At 50.4% G+C, this 27,901-nt stretch overlaps 2 protein-coding genes across 5 annotated transcripts; one reads left to right on the plus strand and one right to left on the minus strand.

The window, feature by feature from the left end:
* Positions 1-1,063: 1,063 nt before the first annotated feature.
* On the plus strand, positions 1,064-12,696 carry FBXL15 (F-box and leucine rich repeat protein 15). Its single transcript, XM_048505577.1, has 4 exons — positions 1,064-1,168; positions 1,304-1,469; positions 3,845-4,347; positions 6,031-12,696. The coding sequence occupies exons 1-4, from the start codon at positions 1,125-1,127 to the stop codon at positions 6,218-6,220; spliced, it is 903 nt and encodes a 300-aa protein (XP_048361534.1). The 5' UTR covers positions 1,064-1,124; the 3' UTR covers positions 6,221-12,696.
* Positions 5,746-27,848, minus strand: CUEDC2 (CUE domain containing 2). 4 transcript variants are annotated; one of them, XM_048505575.1, is made up of 10 exons: positions 27,721-27,794; positions 26,118-26,235; positions 24,082-24,162; positions 21,420-21,563; positions 20,431-20,492; positions 18,617-18,753; positions 11,112-11,285; positions 10,193-10,254; positions 7,983-8,043; positions 5,746-7,308 (listed from the first exon to the last, which is right to left on the minus strand). In XM_048505575.1, exons 4-10 carry the CDS (start codon positions 21,557-21,559, stop codon positions 7,162-7,164), a joined length of 783 nt encoding a protein of 260 aa, XP_048361532.1. In that variant the 5' UTR covers positions 21,560-21,563; positions 24,082-24,162; positions 26,118-26,235; positions 27,721-27,794; the 3' UTR covers positions 5,746-7,161. The 4 variants fall into 4 exon arrangements, with proteins under 4 accessions (XP_048361532.1, XP_048361530.1, XP_048361533.1 ...); XM_048505573.1 differs by lacking the exon at positions 26,118-26,235 and having other exon boundaries at positions 27,721-27,848; XM_048505576.1 differs by lacking the exons at positions 11,112-11,285; positions 26,118-26,235 and having other exon boundaries at positions 27,721-27,848.
* Positions 27,849-27,901: the final 53 nt, after the last annotated feature.

Here is a 27,901-nt window from a genome sequence, read left to right on the forward strand (position 1 = left end):
AGGCCAACTCCCCGTGTGACCTGACCCTCAGCCTCCTCTGTCAAGGAGTCGTCAAGGAACACACGGTTGGCACAGGATTCAGCCACATGCCACCAGCGGTGGAGCGAGGAGGAACTGCGCTCAGGGCATGCGAGCGCCCTGCACCTCTGCCACAGAGCCACCCACCCCCATAACGGCGCACACCCAGGGCATCGCTCCCCCCGCTTCATGGGTGCTATACCACTGCATGCCACCATCAAGAGCTGGCAATTGGCAACGCCCAGAACCTCTTTGGCTCTTCACGGCAGCTGGGTCTAGCTTACCCAACCCCCTTTCAACGATTGCACCATGATCTCCTCCTGGCAATGGGCCCGCACACCTGGGGCGGTGTGTCTGGCCAACTGTTTGTTCATCCAAATGAGCTGGGTATCATTGGCATATTTGGAACAACCCAGCCCGAAGCACATGCAGATGCTGAAGGGTGGTCTCAGCCAGAGAACTGCCCTGGGGGGCCTCATCAGCTGCTGAGTACTGGCTGGCCCTGCAGAAGGCTGAGGCGCAAACCCAGCATTGTGGCCAAGGTAGTCGGTGGGTCAGGGCGTTCTGGTCGACCGAGTCGAGTGTGGCTGTCATGCCCAGTGGTCACAGCTGCGCCCTCCCTGGGCCCAGGTGTCTCTGGAAGGCACCCAGGAGGTCCCCCTCCCCCGTGGCCCCGGTCGGAGTGGAGGAGTCCCAAGCAGGCAGCAAAAGCCCCCCCCCCAAAAGGCCGGGGGGGGGGCTTTGCCTGCCTTCGCAGTAAGGGGAGGGGGGCCCTGGGCGGCGGCGGGGGGGGGTGCTCAGCAGGTGCTTTGGACAGGGGCAGCCCCGCCCTCCCGCGGGGCCTCTGCAGCGGGGGGGGGGCCTGGCTGGCTGCACGGATCGTGTGTGTGTGTGTGTGTGTGTGTGTGTGTGTAGGGGGGGCGGTCTGCAGCCGCCGCGGCTCTTCCACGGGGAGGGGGGGGGTGGCCCTTCCCTGCTGCTCAGCCCGGCGCCGCCCAGGAGAGGCGTGGGCGTGGCCGTGGGCGTGGCCGTGGGGGGTGAGCCGGGCGGGTGACGCGATCAGGAGGCGCCGCCCGGGGGCAGAGGCCGGCGCGACGGGCGGGGGGATGGAGGTGCTGCCGGGGCCGGAGGCTGCCGGGGGGCTCCCCAGGTGAGGCGGGGGCGAGGGGCGGGGGCGGGGGCGGGCTGGCGGGGGCGGGGGCGCCTGGGCCGTGGCTCCTCCCACCCCCGGGGGCTGGGGGGCTCCTTCTCCTCCTCCTCCTCCTCCTCCTTCTCCTCCTCGCAGGCGCGCGCGGGGGCTGCTGGAGCTGCCGTGGGAGGACGTGCTGGGGCCCCTCGTGCTGTCCCGCCTGCCGCTGCGGCAGCTGCTGAGCCTGCGGAGGGTGAGCCGCGCCTTCCGCGCCCTCGTCCGCCTCCACCTCGCCCGGCTACGACGCTTCGACGCCGAACAGGTGGGGCCCGCGAACGGGGCGGGGGGGGGGGCAGGGAGGTCCGCCGCCCACTCCAACCCCCCAGGGCGGCCAAGGGAGGCTGGGGCCGCGGCTGGACACGACGCCCCCTCCTCCTCCTGCTGCTGGGGGGGGGCAGGGGGTCCGCCACTTGGGGTCCCTCCCCCCACCTGCTTATGGGTCCAGGGCTGGCAAGGACCTACCCCACGCGCAGACAGAAGGAGTGAAGCGCCCCTCTGCTCGTCCCCCCTTCTGGAGGCCCCCTTTAATCGCCCCCGCACCCAGCGGCCCTTCCGAGCCCCCCCTCCAGTCTGTCTGGCCCAACTGCAGGGGCTGCTGGCAGCCCGTCAAGAGGCCGCTGGGCACTGCCAGGGACCTACCTGCGCCTGGCTGGACCGAGCCATGCCGGCCCTCTTGCCGTCACCCAGGGCAGCTCTAGGAGTGTCCGGAGGAGCCTGGGAGAAGGGCAGGAGTTAGGGTTATTCAGACAACACAGTGCAGGACAGCAACTTGCCAGCACTGCCTTCCAGAGTTCACCTGCTAGTTTGGAGCGTTCCCGCTGGGCAAATATTTTTAAATGTTCCTTTGGTAGCAGCTGCAAACACAACACAAGGATTTGCGCTTGTGTTACTGAAGCTAAGCAGGGCAATTGTTTTGCATCTGTCTCCACCTTTTGTGGCAGCCGTCTTGTTGCTGCGCCCTCCTTGGCGTGTCAGAATTCCCAATGTGTCCACAGGCCCCTGGTCTAGCTGATCCACGTCCACATCCTGGAGCATCACTCCAGCATCTTGCCAACTGGCTGATAGTTAGAGATGCTGTTTTGGTCCCAGCAGAGATCTTATTTGGGAGTGGTCTTGTCGTTGTGCTATTTAAGGCACCATTGGAGCTACTTCTGTCTTAACAGAGTCCCAAGACCTCAGGACCTAATCTAGAAGTCACCCTTAGCTAGTTGGACAAGAATTTAGCAGAGGCTTCTGGGCTAAAAATTGCCCATCTCTCTCCTGTTTATCAACTGCCAGAGAGATATCTGTATGTATCTCACCCTTGTTGGAGCGGTGAGAATTGGCATTCCCTCTGACATTTTAAATTGTCCGACAGTTTAAAACGACCCATTTTCTGATTTATGTCTGTGGGTGTCCCCAACCAGCTGGCCTTGGGTATAAGTGAGCAAAGGGAAGGTAAATTGCTCCTTGTGGATTTGGTTGAAAATTGTCCCAACTAGTAAGAGTGCGCTAGTTGCACATGTGCTCCAAAACTGAATGTACCCTGGTGGCAGTGTCTGTTTTCAGTATGATCATATTGCTGATTTGTATGCCCGCTATTTCAAGCATACTTGCTGTGGTAGAGATGATGGCATGCATCATGCCAACAGCTGTCTAGTAGCCTCTGCCCAGAAACTGCTGGATTGCTGATGGAAACTTGTTTCCTTATCTTACACCATGAGAGCCAGTGTGGTGGTGAAGAGCAGGTGGACTCTAATCTGGAGAACCGAGTTTGATTCACAACTCCTCCCCATGAGCGGTAGACTCTTATCTGGTGTACCAGGTTTGTTTCCCCGCTATTCCTGCTGGGTGACCTTGGGCTAGTCACAGTTCTCTCAGAACTCTCTCAACCCCACCGACCTCACAAGGTGACTTTGGTGGAGAGAGGAAGGGAGTTTGTAAGTCGCCTTGAGTCTCCTTGCAGCAAAGAAAGGCGGGGCATAAATCCAAATCCCTCTTCCTTTTTTCAGTTTGCGGGACTTGAGAACAACAATTCCTATCAACTTTAGCGGAAAGTCATTCTGGGAAGAATTGGGAAGGGAAGTTTACAAGTATCAGAACAGGCCGCGGTTGCATCCTTTTAAAAAGAACCATCTCCTGTTATATGTTATTTCTCTCCCCTAAAAAAGGTCAGGGTTATGGCTTGGTGAGGGTGGGGTCAGGGAGAGATACAAGTGCATGGTGTTCATATTTGATGAGCATCCATCCATTCTCAAGACTTCAGGTGGAATGCTTTCAAAAACATTTGGTGCCTGGTTGAGTATGGGGGTGTCTGTCTATCTGTGGGGGTGTCTTGGGTCATATAACTAGACTTTGAACTGTGGATCTAATATGGAGAAAACAATCTAGGATAGCTTCCACCCTTGGTAATTCTGTAGAGCACTCTGTCTAGCTCAGCACAAAGATAAAAAAGAGAGCAAGGTGAGAGGGGTTTGGCTGGGGTTGGAGATCCCTCCATATCCCCACCCAGAGGATGAGTCTGGGAGAATGTCCTGACCTACAAGGCCACTGCCATGGGGGGCCCTGTGGTCATGCAGAAAGGAGTCTTACAGGTTTGTGCCGGGACGGGCGAGTGCTGCTTGCATTCTGAGTCGATTGCTCTCTTGCCCACGGCAGGCTGGGCCTCACATTCCCAAGTCGGCCTTCTGCGTCCTGCTGCAAGACAACGAAGCGCTGCAGCAGCTTGCCCTTCGAAACTGCTCTGCCTGGCTGTCGGACATGGAGCTCCTCCCCGTGATCAGCCAGAACCACCATTTGCAGCACATTGAGCTGAGTGGCTGCACCCAGCTGAGCCGGCAGACTTTGGTGGCCATCTCCCTGAGCTGCCCCCATTTACGCCAGCTCTCCCTGGCCCACTGTGAGTGGGTGGACAGTCTCTCCTTGCGCAGCCTGGCAGATCACTGCAAAGAGCTGGAGTCCCTGGACCTCACGGCCTGCCGGCAATTGAAGGACGACGCCATCTGCTACCTTGTGCGGAGGTGCGCTAGACTGAAGTCTCTCTCGTTGGCTGTCAATGCAAACGTGGGTGATGCAGCTGTGGAAGAGATTGCCAAAAGCTGTCCCCAACTGGAGCACCTGGACCTCACAGGCTGCCTGCGGGTCAAGAATGACTCCATCAGGTAAGCCACAGCTTGGCCGGTGGACCCAAGCAGGGTGTTTGCTGCGACAGGGAGGCCATTTCCCCAGTGTTCCTCTTCTGGGCGCCGTGCACACATCCCCTCATCCCCTGAGGTTTCTGCATTAAGCCAGGGGCGTATTTGTGTTGTGGTTTGCATGCTGTGTCGACTGCAGTAGAGAGGCGGGGGCGCAGGGAGATCAGTGTGGCTCCAGATACAATGGAGCCATGGACAGGAGGGTGTGATGACTACTGGAGACAGAGGGAGGAAAATAACACACACACCCCGGATCCTTCAAAGCCAAGCCCCACCCCATGATGGCTTGAGCGTTAAACAAAATTGCTCTTATTCTCGTACGCTTCCCACCATTGGGAAGGCTGGGACTGTAAAGGTTGAAAGCTGGCTTCTCAGGAAGCCCTTGAAAGGGGGTGGGGGCAGATGATAAGTTGGTTGGGTCCTCTCCAGTTGTCTGGGTCTCGTCCGTGTGGCCTTGGGTTCAAATGTGATCCTTTGGGAGTGAATAAGAGAAACATCAAAACAGAAGAAAGGCTGGGGCCTGAAGCTACAGTTCAGCGGCTGGGCCTAACGGCACGTCAGGGCTTCTTAGAAATGTGCCCTTGGCCTGTGTCTGTGGAATCCTGTATTTAATATGACACCCTTGACTGGGGGAATGGTACTGATCACGCCTCTTCTGTAGGATCATGAGCATGTACTTTATTGGCATATTTTATTTTGGTTGTACTTCGGCGGGTGGGACCTGTTCAAAACTAAGGGATGTGTGAAGGGTCACTGAAATCCAATTACAACTGCTCCCCCAATGACTGAAATGGTTGCTTTGGAGGGTGGGCTCCCTGGCGTTACACCTTGCCCTCTCTAGGTTCCAAATGCCCAGAGATTTTCTAACCCAGAGTTGGCAACAGAGGATGCTGGAAGATTACAGACCATCTCCCCACTATTGGAGACTGTCACCAGCCCCTCCCCACTGCTTAGGGCCACATCCCCCCTCTGAGGCAACTGGCAGCTGTGCAGTCCCCCTGCTTGGGATTTTGGGGGCCAGCCAAGAGTGTCCCAGACAAATTGAACAAGACCCAAGTTTTTCAGTGTGGCTCTTGCATGTTGCCTTTGAAAACCACAACACCAAAATCACGCCACCAGTTCTTAGCTTCCCTCCCCGCCCCCCAAGTGGCTGACCCAGGGAATGCTCTGTAGACCTTCTCTTTGCACCTGTCTGGCTTGCTGGACGATGCTTTGCTCCTGCGCAGGGGTAATGGTGACGGGCATGGGTTCAGAGGCAGCTGAGAAGCAGTGGAGAGAGCAACTTCCGGGAGGAAAAGCTCCTGTACAGAGAGCCCCAGGCCGCCTTCCCCACGGTCCAGAACAAAAAACAGGGGCAAGGTCAAATGTGCTGACTTTCGGTATTTATTTATTCACAATGTTCACAGTCTGCTTTTCTCACTGAGGCTTGAGGCAGATGATGCAGGGCAGTCAATAGAATAAGACATCTTGATCGGTTATAGGTCTGGGGTTACAGAAGTTAGGGCAGTTTGGTATCTCTTGCCTTAGAAGTGGCTGCTTATCACAGCCCAATCTTCTATCAAAGACTCCCATTTTTGTGCTTCCTGCAGTGTTGTCCAGGGACTCTGTCTGGTTTTCGTGACCTTGACTCTTTCCGCCCTCTTTTGGTAGGACCCTGGCTGAATACTGTCCCAAGCTGCGTGCCTTGAAGGTGAAGCACTGCAACGATGTGGTGGAGTCCAGTCTGAGCGTCCTGCGCAGCCGTGGGGTGGAGCTGGACGTGGAACCTCCGCTGCAGCTGGCTGTGGTTCTTCTGCAGGGCATGGTGGGCTACGCCCCATTCATCAACCTCCAGATCTAGCAGACTGGACTGCTGCTAAGAAGGGGAAGGGCCGAAAGGTGTGGTGCCTGTCTTGGACTAGCAGTGTGTGTGTGTGTGTGCCCATGACGGGCTCAGAAAAGCAGGCCTATCTGCATATCAGCCAGCTTGTATACTGTATGAGCATTTAAAGGCAGACTCTTACCAGTGCAGTGTGGGTGCAAAGAAGCAGCCCAACAAGGAATTCCAGTTCGTCTGGAATTCCATTAATGAGTGGCGATTTGGGAGAATTACTTGTAAGCACAGCTTGCTGGGAAGGGGCGAGAGGGTGTTTTTACAGGAGGGAGTGCTGAGAAGGAAAGCCCCCACACAACCTCATCCGGCTGCCTTCTCCTCATCCGGTGGCACCTTCTGTGAGCATGACTTGGCTGTAGGGTTTCCAGTGTGCGTGCACGGCCTGGGGTCTACTGCTAGGGATGGAGTATTTGTGTAACATTACCAGATGGGTGTTCAAAGGTAGCACAGGACTTTGCTCCAGACAAAACTGTACTTCCATTGTGCAGTCTTACAGGTTGGTTCTTGCTTTCTACCAGGTGAAAGTGACTATGTTATGCAGATTTCTAAAGGCTTAAGATAGAGAGCAGAACAGCCTGGTTCCGGAAATCCTTGTGAACAGGGAAGAGGAGGCCCTGAGGTGTGGCAGTGTCTCCTTGATTCCCCACAATGTATCCTGTGGTGGAGTGTGTACTGTTGGCTCTTGGGGTCACAGACGGTGTTCCTCTCTAACTGGGATGTCCAAGGGCAGAGCGAGGGGGAACTGTGCCTGGTGCATGTGTGCACCCTGCGCCCCTGCTGCGGTGGCGCCTGCCTCTGGAGCGCTACGCCACTTGCGTCAGTAAACAGGAGGTGTTCCAGGCCCCATCCAATGCATCCTGCAGAAGATTCCGGCAGTTGTCAGAGAGAAGGTGGGGGCTGAGCACCAGTCAGTGGAATTTATACTTTCTGGCTGGTTTGAGGTTGATGTATGTCTTCTTCATCTCTTCGCCCTCCGGCTTCCTGAGGTCCTTGTATCTCTCCCCTTTGGTGCTGACTACCTGGTTGTCGATGTAGCGAATCAACTTCTTGGGAGCCTGGGGAGAAAAAAAAGGAAACTGAGGCCACTCAGTGAGGCTGTTGAACCCTTGTTCCCCACGGGACTGGAATAGTTCTTGAACTGTGGGTTGCCACAATTTAAAGGCCAATGCAGGGATCTGCCCTTGGAGGTTGGCTGTTGCACCTCCTCAAGGTTTACTGGACATGAGACTGGTACCCCGTTTCTGCTGGGCAATTCTGGTGCATCTCTTGAGTCAACTCTGATTGCATGATTCAGTCCCCTAGAAGGCAGAGACACAGAAGGAAACTACCCCGAGAGGCCACCTGAAGCAAGAGGTTTTGCCCAACCTTTCACAGTGGCTTCTCAGTCAGTGGCAAGTGGAAAGCTGGCTTGGACTGGCTGGAGCGCTGATGCTCCCTTGACCAAATGCTTATATGTAGAACAGAACAGCAATTCCGACACCCGAAGGCATCTCTGCTGTTACTGGAGAAGCCACTTTGACTTCTGCCAGGGATGTGTTATGCCACCAGCCAACGTGTGCACCACTATGTGACCTTTTACACTCCTCTACTGGCCAGTACAGCTGCTGTGCCCTTCTAGGGGCAAGCCCCCCTTCGAGACAGCCTGCAGCCCCTGGGGAGCCTTTTTTTCTGGGTTTGAGGCTGCTGCAGTGCTCAGTTCCCGTCCCTCTCCTGGGCTCGTGCTACTGACCTCCTTTGGTGGGGCTGGCTTGTGTGTCTTCTGGTCTTCTTCACTATCCACCATCATGTACCTGCAACAACACAGAGCAAGGCCATCTCTGAGCGCCAGCAAGTGTTCTTAGCAGGGTGCGTGCTTGCATGCTTACCAGGGAAGGGCTTCTTTCCTTGCTGCTGAGAAGCTCTGTCTTTCTCCCTGCACAAAGGTCTCTGGCTCCAGCGCAGGTCAGGGACACGGGGGGCGGGGGGGCAGCAGCAGCTCCTTTTCTCACCAGCTTTAATTTTGTTGTCATTCACATTTTTAAAAAAGTTGACGAGGGCCCTGTGCATCCCCTGGCTGGGGCAAAGGGGACTGGCCTTCCCATGTAACACCTGTGTCTACCACTCATTCTTTGGCAGGAGGAAGCGTTGCTAGCAAAAGTCTTAGCCACAGGAGACCAGGGCAGTTTTGCTGTCTTGTGCTCCACTGGAGAGTAGCTCTAGGACCCTCCTTCTTTCTCTAGGCTGTGAGTGGAAGGGAGATGAATGCAAGATGTGTCTTGAATTCAAATCCATTACAGTTGAAAAATCAAACATGACATTTTGAATTGAGATTTTTGAATCTGGTCAAGACTTGAAACTGGCTACCTGTATTTCAACTTCAGCTTCTGTGCTAAGAAATACAGAACTAATTTCTGGCCCCTTGGTTTAAAAAAATCTATCTGATAGCTAAGAGTTTATTAAAAATTTCAAACTATCAACACAATAGTAAAAAAAAAAAGACTAACAAGGCCAGCAAAGTCCCTTAAATCATCACAAAAAGTATCCATGGCAATGCTCAAATTATCCTAACCATAATAAAAGGCTAAAGGATGGAATGTCACAGCACCAAACCCTCCCCCAATGGGCGAGCAGGACTCACCCACTGGTGGCTGACATTCCACCCCCTCCCCTGCTTGACGTTGGATCCCTCCCACCCCCCAGAAGCCCACCCTGCCAGCAGAGCAGCGGCACCTTGCTGCATGCTGCTCTGCCGGCCAGCAAAGCCCTCCTGCCTCCCCCCGCAAGCATCCTCATTCCACCCTCCCCATCCAAGCCTCACCTTCCCACCCTATCACCCACCTGCCCCAATCCTCAACTTCTCACCTACCCCAAGCCACACCTTTCTCACCTCTCCTATCCCCAAGCCACAGACTCACCCCCAGGTAGGTGGAAAGGGTTGCGCTAGGAGCACTGGGGTGGGGGGCAGCAGCGCTTCGGCCCCAGTTAAACCCATTGCTGGGGAAGATGTACCTCCCCTGCAATGGGCTTTGCTGCGGGTAAATTGATAAAGCCTCCCGTATCACATTTGCCTGATGCCTGAAGGCCGCCGGCCAGGCTGATCTCCCAGGAGGCAGTTCCGCCATCTTGGAGTCAAGCCCAGCGCCTGGTGTTTGAAGGCAGAACAAAGCAGTCTTGTTCAAGAACACATTTGCTGGAAATACACACTTGGTTGTATGGGGTGCTTGGGAGAGTGTGTGGCGAGATACTGAATTCTTTCTTTTATCTTGCTATTCCCTTCATTTGTAACCTTGAGTCAGGCTTCCAAAAATATGTATCAAAATTAGGTGTAGAAACAAACATCTGAAACATACAGAACAGCCCAAAGAACACGAGGCTCTTTCAGACATGTGTCAGATGTTGTTTATACACATATTTTTGGAAGCCTGACTCAAGGTTACAAATGAAGGGAATAGCAAGATAAATGTTTTAATGAAGAGCATAAAATAAACCACTGTGGAAAAGGCCCCGTGCACCAAATTACCCACACAAGCGAGGGCAGGTGGGCCTCTGAGGAGGATTTTAGTGTACATGTAGGATCATAAAAGAGCAGGAAGGAAGCCTTTGAGGTGTTTTGGATGTAGACTGTTTAGATTTGTAGCAGATAAAATTTGCACTTTGAACTGGGGCCAGAAACTCAGTGGTAGACAGTGCAAACACAGAGATCCTGTTACACATTCTGAACAACCTGGCAGCTGCGTTCACAACCAACCTTTCAAAAAGCGCATACTTCAATAATCAAGCCTGGATCTGGCTGAAGCTTAAGTTATGGTGGTTGGATCATCATTTTCAAAGGGAAGGCATGGCTGCAATCCACCCTTAGCTGTTTAAACATCTTCCATTGAAAGGTAGAAATGAGACCAACAGTTTGGACTACAATGGCCAGCTTGGCTTTGGGATGGATATTTGTGGTTTGTTACTTACTTCTGTAAGATAAACTGCTTGCATTCATCTTGCTTGCATGATTTGCCAGGTCTTGAAGCTTCCTGTAATTAGAAAGCAGAACATGCAGAAGTCAGGTGAAAAGGAAAGATGCCATGAAGTCACAGATTTATTTCCTGTATTATATACTAACAGCCAGAGACTGGCTTAACACTGGACCAGAACTGCCCCAAGCCGACACTGGACTAGACTGCATGCAAGGCCCTGGCTCTGTTACAGAGATGGCTTTCAAAACAGTCCTGTATTAGAATAATGGGGTGGGGGCTGGTGTAAAGCCGTAGGCATAAGAGGTGCCTCAGAACATTCCCCCCCCCCCCCCGGTCTCTTTCATGCCCCTCTAAGTGATTGGACAGTCACCCTTTCAGAAGTCTGCAGAAGAGAGTGCATCTCTATGCCCAACCTGTAGAGTCCTCACAGTGCCAACTTTGCACCCTCGGCCTTCCCCTCCTGCCATCCTGATCTGCCTCTTTTTCCTGCTAGGCTGATGTTACCCAACAGGTGAAGATTGATGGATTTTCTGACTTAAACAGGATGTGTGTGCTCGATTCCATTATTGCTCTCAGTGCTCATTCCCACATTCTGCATCCAAACTCCTTCCTGAACCTTAAAGCCCTCCCAAGGCAATGAAGTGCAGATGCTCGCCTCGCCTCTTGGCTTGGTTTGATTTTCAATCACAAGGCAGCAGAAACCTTTCGGGTGTGCCATCAATGTACCCTCTCCCGTGCACTACAGGATTGTGAATACAGAAAAGTACATTTCCTGACTGAAATCTCCTATGCTTTCTATATTTCCCTTATAGGTGGACATCAGGGCTTATTCTGTCTCTTTCACCTCTAATGCTGGATGACAAAAAGATTTCCCACTCTGGCCTGGCCCTTCCAGCTCACCTGAAGAATCATACCTGCATGGTAGTGGTGCCCGCCATGCCAAGCGGCTCCTCCTCCAGGAGGAATTGCACTGCCTCTTCCAGGTTCCCCAGGGCCATGCCCAGCACCTTTGTAGCCTTGCTCACGGTGCATGCTGGGAACATCTCCAGCACCATGTCCACAGCATCAACTAGTTCGCCTTGAGGGTCCTACCCAGGGCAAGACAAGGGCAGCATGAGCCCAGAAAGCAGCAGATGCACCTTCTGGAAAGCCCCCCCCCCCCCCCCCCTGCAAGTGACTACCACGAATGGGTGATTCTTCTTCTGGGGCTTAAATGAAGGCTGACTTAGGGGCAGGTGCCATGAGCAGGCGTTTTCAAGGGTCAGTGGAGTGCCTGCAGAAGGGGAGAGCAAAAGGTTCCACTCGGAGGGAGCCTGGAGGTGTTTGTCCTGGCGCCTTTGGTAGCTGGATCTGATCTCCCCTTAGGCAAGGGTGCTGCGAAGAGCTGCCAGCTGGCCTGGCGGCAACAAGCAGTGCTCAGTGCAAATAAAATTAACCTCCCCCACGACGGGCATTTGGATGGGGCAGGGGTGCTTGCGTGTGAGAGCACAGCAGCAGCCCTGCTGCTCTTGGCTTGCTGGAATGAGCCCGGCCCACAGGGCTGCTCACCGGCAGTCTGAGGGACTCACTGGATGGTCCCGTCCGTTTCCTTGATGGAACTAATTAAGTTCCAAGAGGATTCAAGAATATTAATAACAATCGTTATTCTGTTTGCAGGATTAATTTCTGGCTTATTTCATATTTTTTCAGACTTATTTTCCAGCTCTGGTGTTCATTCCTGTTCTCTGGACCCAGTTCTGAAAAATAGTTCAGTCCTGCTGTGCCGCAGCTGCTTAAATGTTGTTTTCGAAAACATCCATTCTCTCAGATTTACTCATAGGGCTTCAAGCCTTTAAAAAGCGAAACAGAACAGACTGATGGTGCTTGGCCCCCCCTCCCCCCACGGACCCAAAACAGTTCTCAAAGAGGGTATTCAAAGTCTATAAGCCCCACCCACCTCACAGGGTGTTTGTTGTTGGGAGGGGGGAAGGGCAAGGAGATTGTAAGCCCCTTTGAGTTTCCTGGAGGAGAGAAAGAGGGGATAGAAGTCCAAACTCCTCCTCTTCTTCTTCTATATTTTGGCCCCCCCCCCCCCCCCCAATTATTATACATGACAAATTATGGGTCAGGAATCCTGTGTCTTCTTTCTGATGGACAAATTGTTCTCCATTAGAAAATGGTTTGGTGGATACAACTCAAAATCTTTTAAACCAAAAAATGAGAAACAGTCTATCATATGATCTCTGAGTATGCAAATCAATTTAACTGCCAGTAGAATTAGCTAGACAAGGCAAGGTAGGAATCGTCATAGTCTCTGACAACACATTTTCTCAGTCACTTAGTATGATCTTGAGAAAACCAGAGGCCAACCTTGGAGGAACACTTTTCCTTTGGGAAAGGAGGAAAGGGGTGCACAGCGGGGGACATCGGCTGCTGCCTGGCATGGGAATGTTAGGACCAGCAAAAGCACTCTGGAGCGCACCTGTTTGTTTACCCTGATGCAATAAACTGATTTCGATAGCCCTGAGTCTGGTTATTGGGAGGAGGTGGACGGATGCAAAATGAAACTCCATCCATGTGATGAGGAGGACGTTGGCGGAGACAGACTGCACAGCGGGTGGCGGAACTGAAACCGACTGATCTCCCGGAAGTAGGCCCCTTTCCTGGCTCTTGCCCTGGGGAGCCTGACTCACACCAGCCTCTGTGCCCGCCAGGTGCCTGGGTCTCTGCGTCTTTTTGGGCTTTGCCGCCGCTCGTTCAGAAGTGGTCGAAGGAGCCTCCACTGGGCAGGGATCTCTGGGTGAACCAAAGAAACTGAGGGGGAGTCAGTTGGCTTCTCTCCACTCACAGTAACTGGTTGCAGGCCAAGATTTTCCCCACAACAATGCCGGTTCCTACCTTGCCTTTGGCGAAGGCATGGAGCAGGCCTTACAAGCCATACTTCACCTAGACAAAAACACACTCCACACGAGAGTTGTTTTTGCCCATATTCAATTCACATTTTAGACATTTTTGGAAAAGTGGAGCAAATTTAAAAACATTGATGTAGAGATGAGCCCCGCGAACCCAGCAGAACCTCAGAAAGAGCGCATGGAATGCCTGTGCCATCTGTGTCCTTCTGGGCGCACATGCTCACCCATCCCCCCAGACCCCCCGTGAGTCACAGGTCATGAACTACCTGACTCACGGTCACCAGGTGTCCCAGACAAAGGGACAAAGGGGCCCTTGCCCCCAGGTATGGATTAGACCCGGACGCGAACGTTTCCTCCCGCACGTAGGCAACCCCATGATGTCATGTATCATATGATATTCTCCCGCTCTCCCGCCTCCCATGCACGCCCCTATCGTAAACCCTAATAAAAGGTGCCAGGGACTAGCACACGGCAGAGTTGCCAGATCCACGGATCGCACGCTTCCTGCTGCTGGGTCTCTCCACCGGATGATATCACCGCGTCTCGCCTCTTCCTTGCGACCCCCGCGGGCCGACTTCAATTTAAAAGTGGAGCACTTTCAACCATGAGCCTCAGAGTATGTCGGGGATAGCACCTAGGTGATTGAGATGCATTCCTAACTCAGTGTAACCGCTTGTTACAAATCAATGCTGCTGTACGTAACCAGCCTGCTATAAGCAACCAATGGCATTCTTTCGTTATTGGCTTCATACGCTTTGTAGATAACTAGGCTTTCCCCAGTCCCAGGAGAAAAGAGTTGCATCTGTCATCGTGGGGCAGGAAGTCGGGTGACTCTCTATCACTACCTGCTTGCGTCCTTGGGGCGCCTTAGCTCCAAAGATTGGGGAGGGGACAGGTGCGAGAGATGGCTTTCCTGTGACAGAGGCATGAAGAGCTGAGACAGGACCTCCGTCTTTTACAACAGCAACTGATGGGTGTCTGGTTAAGGTTTTATTGCCATCTGTTTTTTATTGTTATTATGAATGTTTTTAAATGATAGTTTGTGTCGGTATTGGTTTTATATTGTATGATTGCTTTGGTTTTATTGTTAATTTTATTGATGTTTGCTGCCTTGTTGGGAAGGGTGGGATATAAATTGAAAAATAAATCAATAAATTATGCCTGGCCCCTGGGCAGCCTCCCGGGGATGCTCCGCTTGCAGCCCAACAGGTGTCAGGTGCTCAGCCACCATTAGCACCTATAGCTTGGGCTGATGCGCAGGTCCCACAAGGGCCCCAGGCTGCCGGTGGGTAAATGGGGCGGCAAAGGAAGAGGAAAGAGCTGAAAGCTGCTTTCAGTGGGGACAAGGGGGTGGAGGGACCACTCATTAAATCTGCAGATGATCCTAAACTGGGAAAACCAGCAAACTGGAAGATGCAGAATTCAGAGAAATCTGAACACACTAGAAAAATGGGCATCTGTGCTCAAAATGCAATTCAACAAGGAGAAGTGTAGAGTTCTACATCTGGGTAACAAAAATGAGGGTCATGCATACTGGATGGGGGATACACTACTGAGTAGCAGTGTTTGGGAACAAGATCTTGGGGTACAGGTGGACAGTAAGCTCAATATGAGCAGCCAGTGTGATTCAGAAAAGAAACAAAAAGGCTAATGCAGAGTGTATCAACAGAGTGTATCAACAGAGGCATAACACCCAAAGTCCCACATAGTCCCACTGGTCAGGCCTCACCTGGAGCGTTGTGTGCAGTTCTGGAGGCCTCACTTCAAAAAGAATGTGGACAGAAGGGAGCAGGTGCAGAGGAGAGCAACGAGGATGCTCAGGGGCCTGTGGAAAGGCTGAGGGAACTTGCAAATGTTTAGTTTGGAGAAGAGGAGGTTGTGGGGGGATGGGGGGCCAGATTGCTGTCTTTTAATATGTGAGAAGCTGTCACTTAGAGAAAGGTAGGGCGCTGCAGGCAGCGGAGGATAGGACTCACAATAATGTGTATAAATTACAGGTTGTAAGGTACCGGTTGAATAGTAGGAAAAATATGATTACAGTAAGGGTAGAATCATAGAGTTGGAAGAGACCCTAAGGGTCATCCAGTCCAACCCCCTGCAATGCAGCAACACACAATCAAAGCACTCCCAACATGTTCATCCAGCTTCTGTTTAAAAATCTCTAAAGAAGGAGACTCCACGACTCTCCGAGGCAGTGTATTCCACTGTCGAACAACCCTGATGATCAGGAAGTTCTTCCTAATATTTAGGTGGAATCTCTTTTCTTTCACCTTGAATCCATTACTCCGTGTCCTAGTCTCTGAGGCAGCAGAAAAAAAGCTTGCTCCCTCTTTGACATGGCATCCCTTCAAATATTTAAACATGGCTATCATGTCCCCCCTTAAACTTCTCTTCACCAAACTACACATCCCCAGCTTCCTAAGTCTCTCCTCCTAGGGCATGGATTCCAAACCTTTTACCATTTTGGTTGCCCTCCTCTGGACACTTTTCAGCTTGTCAATATCCTCCTTGAATTGCAGTGCCCAGAACTGTACACAATATTCCAGGTGAGGTCTGACCAATGCAGAATAGAGAGGTACAATTACATCCCTCAGTCTAGATACTATACTCCTATTGATACAGCCCAGAATCGCATTGACTTTCTTGGCTGCCGCATCACACTGCTGACTCATGTTCCATTTGTGGTCTTCTAAGACTCCCAGATGCCTTTCACATGTAGTGTTGTCAAGCCAGGTGTTACCCATCCTGTGTCTGTGCATTTCATTTTTTCTGCCTAAGTATAGAAATTTACATTTATCTCTGTTGAAGTTCATTTTGTTTGTTTTGGCCCAACTCTCTAATCTGTCCAGGTCATTTTGAATTCTGACTCTGTCCTCTGGGGTATTAGCTACCCCTCCTAATTTGGTGTCATCTGCAAATTTGATTACCATGCCCCCTATTCCATCATCTAAGTCACTGATAAAACTATTGAATTGCACTGGGTCCAGGACAGAACCCTGTGGCACCCCACTAGTCACTTATGTCCAAGATGAAGATGAGCCATTAATAAGCACCCTTTGAATTCGGTCAACCAATTAGAAATCCATCTAATAGTAGCATTGTCTAGCCCATGTTTCACTAGCTTACTTGCAAGAATATTATGGGGCACCTTGTCAAAAACTTTACTAAAATCAAGGTATGCTACATCCAAAGTATTTCCTTCATCTACCAAGCTTGTCACTCTATCAAAAAAAGAGATAAGATTGGTCTGGCATGACTTGTTTTTCAGAAACCCATGCTAACTTTTTGTGATCACAGTATTCCCTTCTAAGTGCTGGCAGACCGTCTGTCTAATTATCTGCTCCAGAATCTTCCCTGGTATCGATGTCAGGCTGACTGGACAGTAATTTCCCCTTATTGAAGATGAGGACAACATTAGCTCTCCTCTAGTCCTCTGGGACTTCTCCTGTCCTCCAGGAGTTCTCAAAGATTATAGCAAGTATTGTAGAGGGCTTTATAGCAAGGGTATCTGAGATTACTTTTGCCAGTTCTTTTAATTCCCTGGGATGTAGTTCATTAGGCCCTGGAGATTTTAATTCATTTAAAGTAGTCAGGTAGTCAGGTGTTTCTGCACTCTCTTTATTTATTCTGTGCTGAATTTCTCCTACTGTATCTTCTGTTACATTTTCCCCTGGATGAGCACCAATTCCTTTTTGGGAAGAGATTGAGGCAAAGAAAATGTTGAGTAGTTCTGTCTTTTCTCCATCCCTGTTAGCATTTTGCCATCTCGTCCATGCAGTGACTCTGTACTATCATTTGTCTTCCTTTTGCTACAGACATAACCATAAAAGCCTTTGTTGGGCCGTTTCCGCACGTCGCCGAGGCCTGAGGACACGCCCCCCCGGCCCTGCGCGCCTGCTCCAGTGTCGCAGGGCAGGGGGGCGGGTCCCCAGGCCTCGGTGACGCACTGGAGGCCCGGGGACAAGGTAAGTGTGTGTGGGGGGGAGGCGCCTTGAAGCCGCTGCCGTTCGCACGGCAGCGGCTTCAAACCAGCGTTCGCACGGCAGCGGCTTCCCAGCGCACTCCGGAAACGCCGTCTTGGCGCCGGTCGGGCGGCGCGAGGGCGGCACGGCTGCGATGCAGCTGCGCCCCCTGTGCGAATGGCGGCCTGGGGACGGCGTTTTTGCCGTCCCCAGGCCGCCATATTCCGCCTGTGCGGAAACGGCCTTGTTGTTTTTAACCACTCTGGCAAGTCTCAGTTAATTGTGAGCTTTAGCTTTTCTTATTTCTCCCTACATATCCTGCTTATTTGTTTGAATTCAGTGATTTCCCCCCTTTTCCATTTCTTGTTCATGTCCTTTTTAAATCTTAACTCAGTTGAAAGTTCTTTAGACAGCCATCCCGGTTTCTTTAGACATCTCCCATTTTTCCTCCGCATTGGAACTGTTTGAAATTGTGCCCTCAAGATCTCACTTTTAAGAAACTCCCAGCCATCATGCACTCCTTTCTCTTTTAGTATTTTTGACCACGGGATCGCACCCAGTAGATTCCTAAGCTTACTGAAATCTGCTTTCTTAAAATCTAGAATGCTTTGCATCCCCTTTCCACTGTATAACAAACTCCAGGAGATCATGATCACTTCTACCTAAGGATCCTACCACTTCCACTCCACTGATTAGGTCATCATTATGGTTAGGAACAGATCTAAAATAGCCATTCCCCTCGTTGCTTCTTCCACCTTCTGGACCATGAATTGTCTGCAGTTCAGTAGCAGTTGTCTGTAGTTCACTAGTAGAATGTGATGCCTACTGAGGTAGTGAGCTCTCCCTCCATGGCAGTCTTAGAGCAACAGCTGGATGAACACCTGTCAGGGATACTTTACCCTGGTCCTGCAGAACAAGGGATTGGACAAGATCAGGGGTCTGCAACCTGCGACTCTCCAGATGTTCATGGATTACAAATCCCATCAACCCCTGCCAGGATGGCCCCTTGGTCTCTGCCTCTGTTGTTTTAATCTGTATTTATTGTTAGTAACTGCTGCTTAAGTTTTTAATGGGTTTAAGTTTTGTGTTGTATTGATTTGCTGTCTTAGAGAACCCATATTGTGAGCCGCCTCGAGCCCTTCGGGGGTGAGGCGGCCTATAAATTTAATAGATCGACAGACAGACAGATAGATAGATAGCCACAGGTTGCAGACCCCTGGACTAGATGGCCCGTATAGCCCCTTCCATGATTCTAACTGCCTACAAACCCAGAGTGGTGTAGTGGTTAAGAGCAGGTGGAATCTAACCTGGAGAACTGGTATACCTGACAGTATACCTGAGTGGTGGAGACTTATCTGGTGAACCAGGTGTGTTTCCACACTCCTACATTCCTGCTGGATGACCTTGGGCAAATCACAGTTCTGTGGAACTCTCTCAGCCCCACCTCCCTCACAAGGAGTCTGTTGTGGGGAGAAGAAGGGAAAGGAGCTTGTAAGCCACCTTGAGTCTCGTTACAGGAGAGAAAGGTGGGGTCTAAATCTAAACTCTTCTTCTTCCAAACTGTACCTGTGCCAGGGCTTCCCCTACTGATGAATACGACAGCTGGTCTTCCTCAGTGGTCCCTGCACCCTCTTCCTCAGTGGTGGTCTGTGCTTCGGAAGGTACCCAGCTTCTGTTCTGCACAGGAGTCGGAGAAGTGATTTCTTCAATACACAAAACATGTATATCAGTGACCTCTCAGGCCATAGTGGTGCATCTGCTCAGCCAGCACCATTCTAAAAAGAGTTAGCTTTGCCCTGGCAAGCAAGAGAAATGAGTGGAATGGCTTCCCACTCTGTCTTCCATCTAAAGTTAACCTTTTTTTTAAGCTGAACCAGTATGGCTCCACCATTACAAACCCGTTGTCCCCAGCTCAGCATCCTCCTCTGTTTCCAAATATGTGCTCCCTACAGATGCAAAGGTGAGGATGGCCCCTGGGCACTTTTGAAGCCCTCTTTGCTCAGAAGAAAGCAAGGGTTGGCTCTCATTTGGGTGCTGGGCAGCACATCTGGGAGGGCAGTGGCAAAGATGGCCCCCATACGCGGGATTGCTGGCTTCTAGCTCCCCTGTCCTAGATGCTCCAGGCAACCCAATCCTGTTAGCTCTCAGAAGCTCAGCAGGGCAGCCCTGGCTAGTGCACGGCTGGGAGGTCCACCGTGAGGCCCAGGGTGGTTATGCAGAGGCCGGCAGTAGCAAACCTCCTGTTCATCTCCCTACAGGGGCGGGAGTGGGGTGGGTGGGTCATAAGTTGGCTGCATCTTTACAGTGCTTCCCATCAGTACCAGCTACTCAGCAAGAGTATTTCCACTGTAAAGATTGAGACCTGAGGATGAGTGGCAGGCACAGGCACTCCCTGAAATTCACAAACACCAGGACAACTTCAATAAGAAAGAAGAGATGTTAAAAATTAGCAAAGCCTGGCTCCCAGTACTTAAAAAATGGACTGATAACCCCACCCGCAATACAACGCACTCAAGCACACCTTTGCATAGCAAGTTCCACCCAAACACTTAATGATTGGTTCCCCACCCTGGGACATGGACAGTATACCCCACTAAACTTTCCCTTCTCACTTAGACACAGTATGAAACAGACTTTTCTCTGTGATACACCTCTGAAGATGCCAGCCACAGATGCAGGTGAAACGTTAGGAACAAAATCCACCAGACCACGGCCACACAGCCCAGAAAACCCACCAGAACCAGTTGAATCAATGTGTGTTTATTCTGATTCTCTTATCAATAAATGGATTTGTTTACAACTGAGTCTATTTTATTTGAAAGATCAAGGAAACACAACAGCAGGGAACCTCTTGTACTGATCTGCATGCCTTGTGTCATTTCTAGATGTTTCTGCTTGTTGATGCCGTCTGGATCCATTATGTATCATTTTCATCTGAAATGCAGCACAGTGCTGTTTGGGACCTTTCAGTCTCAGTTCTCTGGTGGTCCACTCTGCTGACCCTGCCAAGTCTGCTCTACAAATAATACTGGGGCTCTCTAGCTTTTTCGAGAATGAATGGAGCCTCTCTACTGCAAAGCCAAAGACCAGGGTACTGACAGCTGTACGAAGATTTGAATACATTTTGACCCTTGCTGGGCTCAAGGAGGTGGACTGGAAGGGTGGGAGTAAGGCAGAATGACAACTCGGCACACCCATGTTGCTTTTGCACCGTCCCTCAGTGTGCATTTCTTTATTTGGGCTGCCACAACAGCTGAGTTCTTGACCTTCTGCAGCATCCTGGCAATCCCTCTGCTAACTAGAAGCAAGACCGGCACTTCATTTAGCCTTCACAATCAGCCAGTCACTCTTTGTGCCCATATATCCATGGTTGAACTTACGTTTGCTGCGGGCTTCACAAAGCCTTTCTGAGAGGGAAAACATCATCCCATAAACGTTCCCACTGCAAGAAAAGAATGGTTATTTTTTTCATCGCAAGACCAACTTTGGGTGCTTCTGTGGCTGGCAGGGCCCCCTCTGCCCCCCCCATTCCACTACAACATCTAGGGGAGTGTTAGGTGGGGAGAGCCGGGAAGGGTCTTTTAATGATTTAACATTCTAAAATCTGAGCTTCAATAGGAATCAAGTAGTTCAATGCAGTGGAGAAGATAACTGTGAACAATTCATCTACTCCCTTCATTTATACCCCCGCTTTTCCCCAAGGACATCTTTCTCATCTCCTCTGTCTGGTCCTCTGAACAGCCCTGAGTGTGTGTGACTGGCTCAAAGCCACCCAGCCAGCTTTCACAGCAGAGGGGTTTGAACCTGGGTATCACAGCCCTCGCCCAACAGTGCAAGTGCTGCTCTCTTGCAAAATGGGGGAAGTTTTGTGCTACAAACAAGGCTGATCGTATAAACTGAACTCTGGATAATCAGCTTGTGTGAAACTTGATTGAATGTCCCAGAAGGACACACGGAAAGAAGAGTTTGGATTTATACCCTGCCTTTTTCTCCTGTAAGGAGACTCAAGGTGGCTTACGAACCCCTTCCCTTCCTCTCCCCACAACATATAACCAGTGAGGTAGGTGGGGCTGGGAGAGTGGAGAGAACTGTGACTGGTCCAACGTCACCCAGAAGGAATGCAGCATTGGGAAATCAAATGCGGTTCTCCAGATTAGAGTCCACTTCTCTTAACCACTACTCCACACTGGCACAGAAATGGACAGCGTGCCTAATATTTAGCATGCTCATGTCTCCTGGGGTGGGGGATCAGGGTAGTCATGCTTTGCCATCAGAAATGTGCCGCCCACAGTAAGGCCCCCAACACAAAATGATAGCTTTGGTCCAGTGGGCTTTCGGTGTTGGGGAGTGTTTGGGGTCCAGCACATACCTGTTGATTTCTGCAAAGCCTGGGATGTGGGCTTCCATCATTTCAACAAAGGCCTCCATGTCAAAGTTCTCCTCAACTGATTTGGGGGATCCCAGGTCTTCCAGAACGTTTGTCACATAAGAGAAGAACACTTCATCCATCTCACTGGAAACACAGAGAGCAAAGAGGGAGGGGAACGGGGCTTTTCTCCTTCCTTCTGCATTTGTGGGGAGGAAAGAATCCACAGCCGCTTCCGAGATGAATGCTGGATTTAACCAATTTGGGAGCTGACTTTCTTAACAAACAACTATTTTGGTTAAGAAAATCAGGATAAAGACCTGATACGATAAGACATACATGAGATTTTTCTTTTTAAAATCCTTTTCATCTACTCATCACTCTCTCCGAAACTAGCGGAGAGTTTTATGGGTACTGTGGACCACCAAAAAGACAGTGTTAGATGAAATTAAGCCTGAATTCTTTCTAGAAGCCAAAATGACTGAACTTTGGCCATGAAAAGCCAATATCAAGTGGGGACCCGCAAGAGACTTTTGGGAGCAGCGATCCCATTCCCCCCACCTTGGCCTGCTCCCTTTTCACTGTCTCTCATCTTTCCTACCTTTTACTGCTCTTTTTCTTACTTTCTTTCTCCTCCATGCCTGTCCCTTTCTCTCTTTTCCTGCCCCCTCCCTCCCTCCCTCCCTCCCTCTCCCAGCCAGCCACCTGCTCCTCCTGCCCAAAAGCAGCAGCGTAACACAGCTCTCCCGGAATCACAACAGATTTCCCAACTACCAAGATCAGCTGCCCTGAGGGTTGCCAACTTCAGGTTGGGAGAGATTTCCTAGAGATTTGTGGAGGGGAACGTTGGAAGAGAACCCCAGAAGGGAATAATGCTGTAGATTCCATCCTACAAAGAGCCTTTCCTCAGGAAAATCAGTGTTGCCAACCTCCAAGTGAGGGCTGGAGATTACCCAGAATTACACTGATCTCCAGATGTTAGAGATCTGGAGGAAAAATGGCTGTTTAAGAGGGTAGACTCTATGGCATTACATTCAGCTAATACCCCCCTCCCTTCCTCTCCTCTCCTCTCCTCTCCCCTCCCCTCCCCAAACTCTTCTCTCCTCTCCTCTCCTCTCCCCTCCCCTCCCCAAACTCTTCTCTCCTCAGACTCTACCACAAAATCTCCATGAATTCACTAACCTTCAGCTGGAAACCCTAGCCAAGCATGGACTCAATAAGTCCTCCCTCAAAGGCCAAAGCTAGGCCTGGAAAGGGTCCTGCCTTCTCCCCACTGCCTTTTACTAGCAGAACCAAGCTGGGAATCTGTGGCTGCCAGACAACCGCCACTGGGGGAATCCAGTGCTTGAAGCTACAGGTGCTCCTTTTATCACTTTCAGATTCTTTACATTCTCAAATGTTTATTTTAGATTTCAGATTTTTCTGCAAAGCTGGGACCCTTCCCAGATTTGTAGAAAGATCTGCCTTGCCTGTTCACAGATCCAGTCACGGATTTAAGTATCCAAAGATTTGGCTGACTGCTATTACAATATGAGATGCCAGGAAAAGCTGAAGGCACTGGGAAAAGCGGACGACTCAACATGAGGTGGACTGACTCCTTAAAGGTCTTCCGTTTGCAAGACCTGAACAAGACTGTTCACAACAGGACATTTCGGAGGTCATTAAATCATAGTGTTTCCATAAGTTGGAAGTTACTTGATGGCTCATTTCTCTATCTCCCACAAACACGAGTCCACAATAGATTCAGAACCAGAAATGTTTTTTCTTTGACATAAAATATATTTTATATCTGCAAAATTGTGTGTTTTTTTTCAATTAAAGAACAGTCCGGCCTTTAGTGGCATCCGGAGTCTCCAGACATCAGAGAAGATGTGGATGGGAGCAAAGAATATTTTCAGACACAGACTGGATGGCTTGCAGATAATAAACCCAACACTTTCTACGAACTCACTTTGCCTACTGCTATTCAATATATATTTTAAGAAGTTTCCTGTCACAGCACTCATAGTAATTAATAGTAAACTAATTCAATTTGAAATTAAAATTAATGACACTTGTAACCATCTGAAAAACTTCAAACTATAATGCAATCTGAGAAAATTCCTTATATCCATGGAATTTCGGGGGATTGGGGGTGGGAGAGCCAAGGGAAGCGACAGGAAGATCCTTTGATTCATGCTTCCACCTATTCAGTCAACCAAAATGCTCAAAGTTTGCCATTAAATGACTGAGTTAGAGAACAATATGTGAAAAAGGTAAACAGTGAAAATGAAAATCACAATTGTAATTCCACAGCACTATCCTTTGGTTTTGCTCTACCCACTGAAAACCAAGCCAGAATTTTTAAAAAGTGTCAAATGTCACGGCATTGTGCAAATTCATTTGAGATCCAGATTGGTCCTTCAGGAGAAGGATATCTCCCAGTTGAAAAACAGTCCTCTGTGCATTTCATTACAGAAATTCAGTACAGAAAGTTTTTAGGAACCATCAAGATGATTTTGGAACCACGGCAGAGACCTGAGGACTGAACAAGAACTTCAGCCTACATCTGAGAGGCAAACAGAGGTCAGAAAGACACAACATTCCTGGGAAAACTCAACATCATGCTTTGTTTGATAAAACTTGACACTCCCTATTCCTGTTCAAAAGGAAGGCTGTGGCATACCTCAGGTCAGCAGCTGGGAGATGGGACTGGATGAAGATGGCCAGCTCCTCCCGGATTATTCTTTCCAGCTCCACTGCCTTTCTGATAAGGAAAAAGCCCCCCGCAGAGTGTCAGAGGTCAGAAGCGCACAGCTCCAGGACACAGCGTCTGAGATGGGGAGTGTCCCTCTTGCCCCTCTGAGAGCCTGCGGAGCCCCATCTGGCCACTGGGAAGACCCTACAGGGGGTCCACCACTGCTGAAACAAAGGTGCAGGTTCCTTTCTATGCATCTCCTGCCCTCCACTGCAATGTTCTCTTGCCACTTCTCCTTCTGCAACCCTCCCCAATTCATAACATGTGAAGGAGCACCAACCCAGGTGATGTTCCACTGAGAGGGCAACAAGCTTCTACCGATTCAGATCAGTAGCATTCAGGAAAAAGGGAGGCGGCTTTGCTTCTTGTTGCAAAACTGACCCCCACCCCCCTTAGAGAGCTCAGCTTGTGTGTGTGGATGAAACGCCTCTTGCTGCTGCCCACTTTACAGCAGAAGGGCTTAAAGTCAGAAAATGGCGGAGGTGCATTCGCTTATTTGTAGAGGCCCCTCCAGACCAGGGGCTGTGAAGAGGGTCAGGCAGATCTCTGGGCCTCTGTTTTTCTGTAGAATCACAGGCTGCTGTAGGCAGTGTGAGCAGATAAGCACCAGAAGGTAAGCAATACAGATGAATTTGGGTGCTGCGTAGTTTCCGGGCTGTCTGGCCGCGTTCTAGCAGCATTCAGAGGATCCTGAAGATGCATTCAGCCACAGATGCAGGCGAAACGTCAGGAGAGAATGCTGCTAGAACACGGCCAGACAGCCCGGAAACCACACAGCACCCCAGTGATTCCGGCCGTGAAAGCCTTCGACAATACAATACAGGAGAAAATGCTACTGGAGCACTGCCATACAACCCGGAAAACCTACAACATCCTAGTGATTCCGGCCGTGAATGCCTCAGACAATGAACATCAGTTTTTTTCAGCTTTTTCTTTTACCAATAATAAATCCCAGGTGTATTCATAAAGCCAAATATGCCTGTGGCCAAAAAGGCCAAATAACGTTTGGCTTTTCCTTCCCCTCCACCACCATTTCCCAAACCTAAGTGAGCTTGGCAGACAGCGGAGAGGGGGAAGGAGAGAAAGGTCTCCACACGGGGCTGAATGAGCTCAGTCCCTCTCCCCTGCTTCCCTGTAAGGCTGGACACACTCAGACAAAGTCGACTTTGAAACAAAGAAATGAACTTTATTGATTTGTGTTGCCCTAAGATACAGGGTGCTGGAACTGAGGGTTCTTGCCCTCAGTTCCAGTATATATACAGGTAGGAGTGGGCGGTCCTTCCCAGTGGCGGGAACGGGGAGAACTGGGAAACAGAAACTTAACATGCAACAGGAGCTTAAGAGAGGGTCGCGACCCTGACACTTCCCAAGACACTGACTGCATTGCTGTTAAGGCCTAGCTGTCCAACATTGCTGTTTGTGTACAATTTCTACGTGACCAGTTTAAAATATCTGCCATCAGCATTGATATCTAATTTGTATTACTCCTCATTATATCCAATTAAAGCTCATTATTGGTACTAAAATCCAGTGCCTCTCTGATAACCTTCAATGGCTCAGATATCCACTATAAAGGACATGCAGTTCTTCTGTATGGGCTTCCAGATCAGCTTTCTTTTCCCTGTCCATCATTTCTGCTTCCTGAGGAGTCTGTGCCACACAGTGCCACACAGTGCCCTTCTTGAGGTGGAATCAGATCTCTCACATTACTAGGCCATAGAATTACATCTGCCATATTTTCTACAATGGCCTGCAACCTATTCATCTGATGTGGCCTACTTGATTTTGGAGGTAGAATTATTAAATAGGTAACTGTGCTTCCTTTAAATTTAGAAGATCTTCTAATTGGCCCAGCACTGCATTTTCAGTTAATGTCTGTGCACTATTTTCACTGGCAAATTCCATTAGTGAGTTATTGTTATCATTATGGAGGGACATCAAAAGGCCCAAATCTTGACCCTCACCTGGGGAAGACTGAGGTCTTCTAGCTGGCGAGAAGCAATAGTCTTTTGAGACATCAGGAACAAAAACCAACAGGGGTTCAGCAAAACTGAGTAAGTCAGAGGATGACTTCTTGATTTCCTATAGCAAATATAAGCCAGCCTTTAAATGGGACTGTTGCACCTGTTGGAGACACATTATTAGTACAACGGCCTGACCCAGACTTCTGAACCTTCTCTGAAAAATTTAGGCCGTCCTTTCCCTGAGGTAATAATGGTTGCCTGTTATCTTCCTGAAACACTGCTGGGATTAATTTGGAAGGGAGTCAGCAGTTCCCTCATTGTTAACAGCATGAGGGGTATAGTAGATTGACTGAAGGAAAGAGCTAGCCTCCTACCAAAAGGAAAGTCCAGAAGTCTCTCCAAAAGCATCAGATCTATACTGGGTGGATCCAGCCATAGTAGATGAATTAAGGAATGAACAGTGGTAGAACAGAATCATACAGTTGGCAGAGACCACCAGGGGCCAGGCACACAATCAAAGCATTCCTGACAGATGGCCATCTAGCCTTGTGCACAGTGAGAACGCTGTCCTAACAGGATTCCTCTACAATACTGCAACCTTGTCTGTGTCGTGCCTACGCTCTTTTTTGATAAGGCAGACTCAAGAGTCAGCTAATTTTATTGAGAGTTTGCAATGGATACACAACTGGTTATTACCAGAACTGATACTCTCTGAGCACAGCAGTAAATATAAGGCCCACTCATTCTCCTCCCTTGCTTCTCCAGCCAAAAGCGAAACTGCTGCTGGTCAAAGGATGAGATAACCACACATTCCCAGGAACAGAAATGCAAATCGCCGTTAGTAAAGTGCACCAAGCAAGAGTTACAGGGTGCCAACGCCTCTCCATCACTTTCCCCAAACGAGTATTTTATTCCAGTTGCAAAACCTGCACTTGCAGAGTTAGGAATGCCTGGTTGCAGAATTCACAACTCTTTTGCAAACTATGACAAGATAAGTGTCTGAAGAACACAGCTGAACGTGCCTGAAAGCAGCTTCCTTGTGAGTGGGCGAACTTCGGGCTGCCTCCTCAGGCTGTGGGCATTCAAATCCACTAATTGCATCCTAGGGCCGGGCTGTCCCGCCAGCTGATCGGCCCTACCAGTGCACCTGGCCGCCGGCCTGGGTTGCGGCCCCTGGCAGAGAGTGAGGAGGTGGCCGGTTGTTTTCTGAGTTGTCAACTGACCGGGAAACCACGGGTCAGGCATGTTCGTTGCAAAATACGTGCAAATGAAATACGTGCACTGTGTTGCTACCTATATACAAACTGACAGTAAAGCCACAACAAGTCTGGCTGGTTGAAAAGTCCAGCCCTAGGATGCAATTAATGGATGTAAATGCCCACAGCCCAGAGCAGGCAGCCCGAAGTGCGCCCACTCACAAGGACGCTCAGCTGGGCTTACTTCCCAGTCACAGTCCATCAGAAGACCCAAAGAGCTGCCCGGCGCCCTCTGCACATGCCCAGATACCACCCGGGGGCCACCCACGCATCTCATTATTGGCCGGCGGCGTGTGAGGCGAACGTTCCGCTTCCGGTGACCCTCCCGCCCGCCCGAGTCGAATCACCTGCGGCCGTTCGGCCCCGGCCTCTCGGTCGCCATCCCGCCTGCCGCGCTCAGCGGCGTCCCTTCCGGCCGCGGTCCTCCTTGTCCATAGAGTCGGGAAGACTAGATCGCCCTTTTACCCACTCGTGATACCAGGAGCTACGGTGGGCGGGGAGGGCCAAGAAGAGACCCGTCTCTGTGGC

Source organism: Sphaerodactylus townsendi, linkage group LG08, assembly GCF_021028975.2.
Source record: "Sphaerodactylus townsendi isolate TG3544 linkage group LG08, MPM_Stown_v2.3, whole genome shotgun sequence".
NCBI lineage: Eukaryota > Metazoa > Chordata > Lepidosauria > Squamata > Sphaerodactylidae > Sphaerodactylus > Sphaerodactylus townsendi.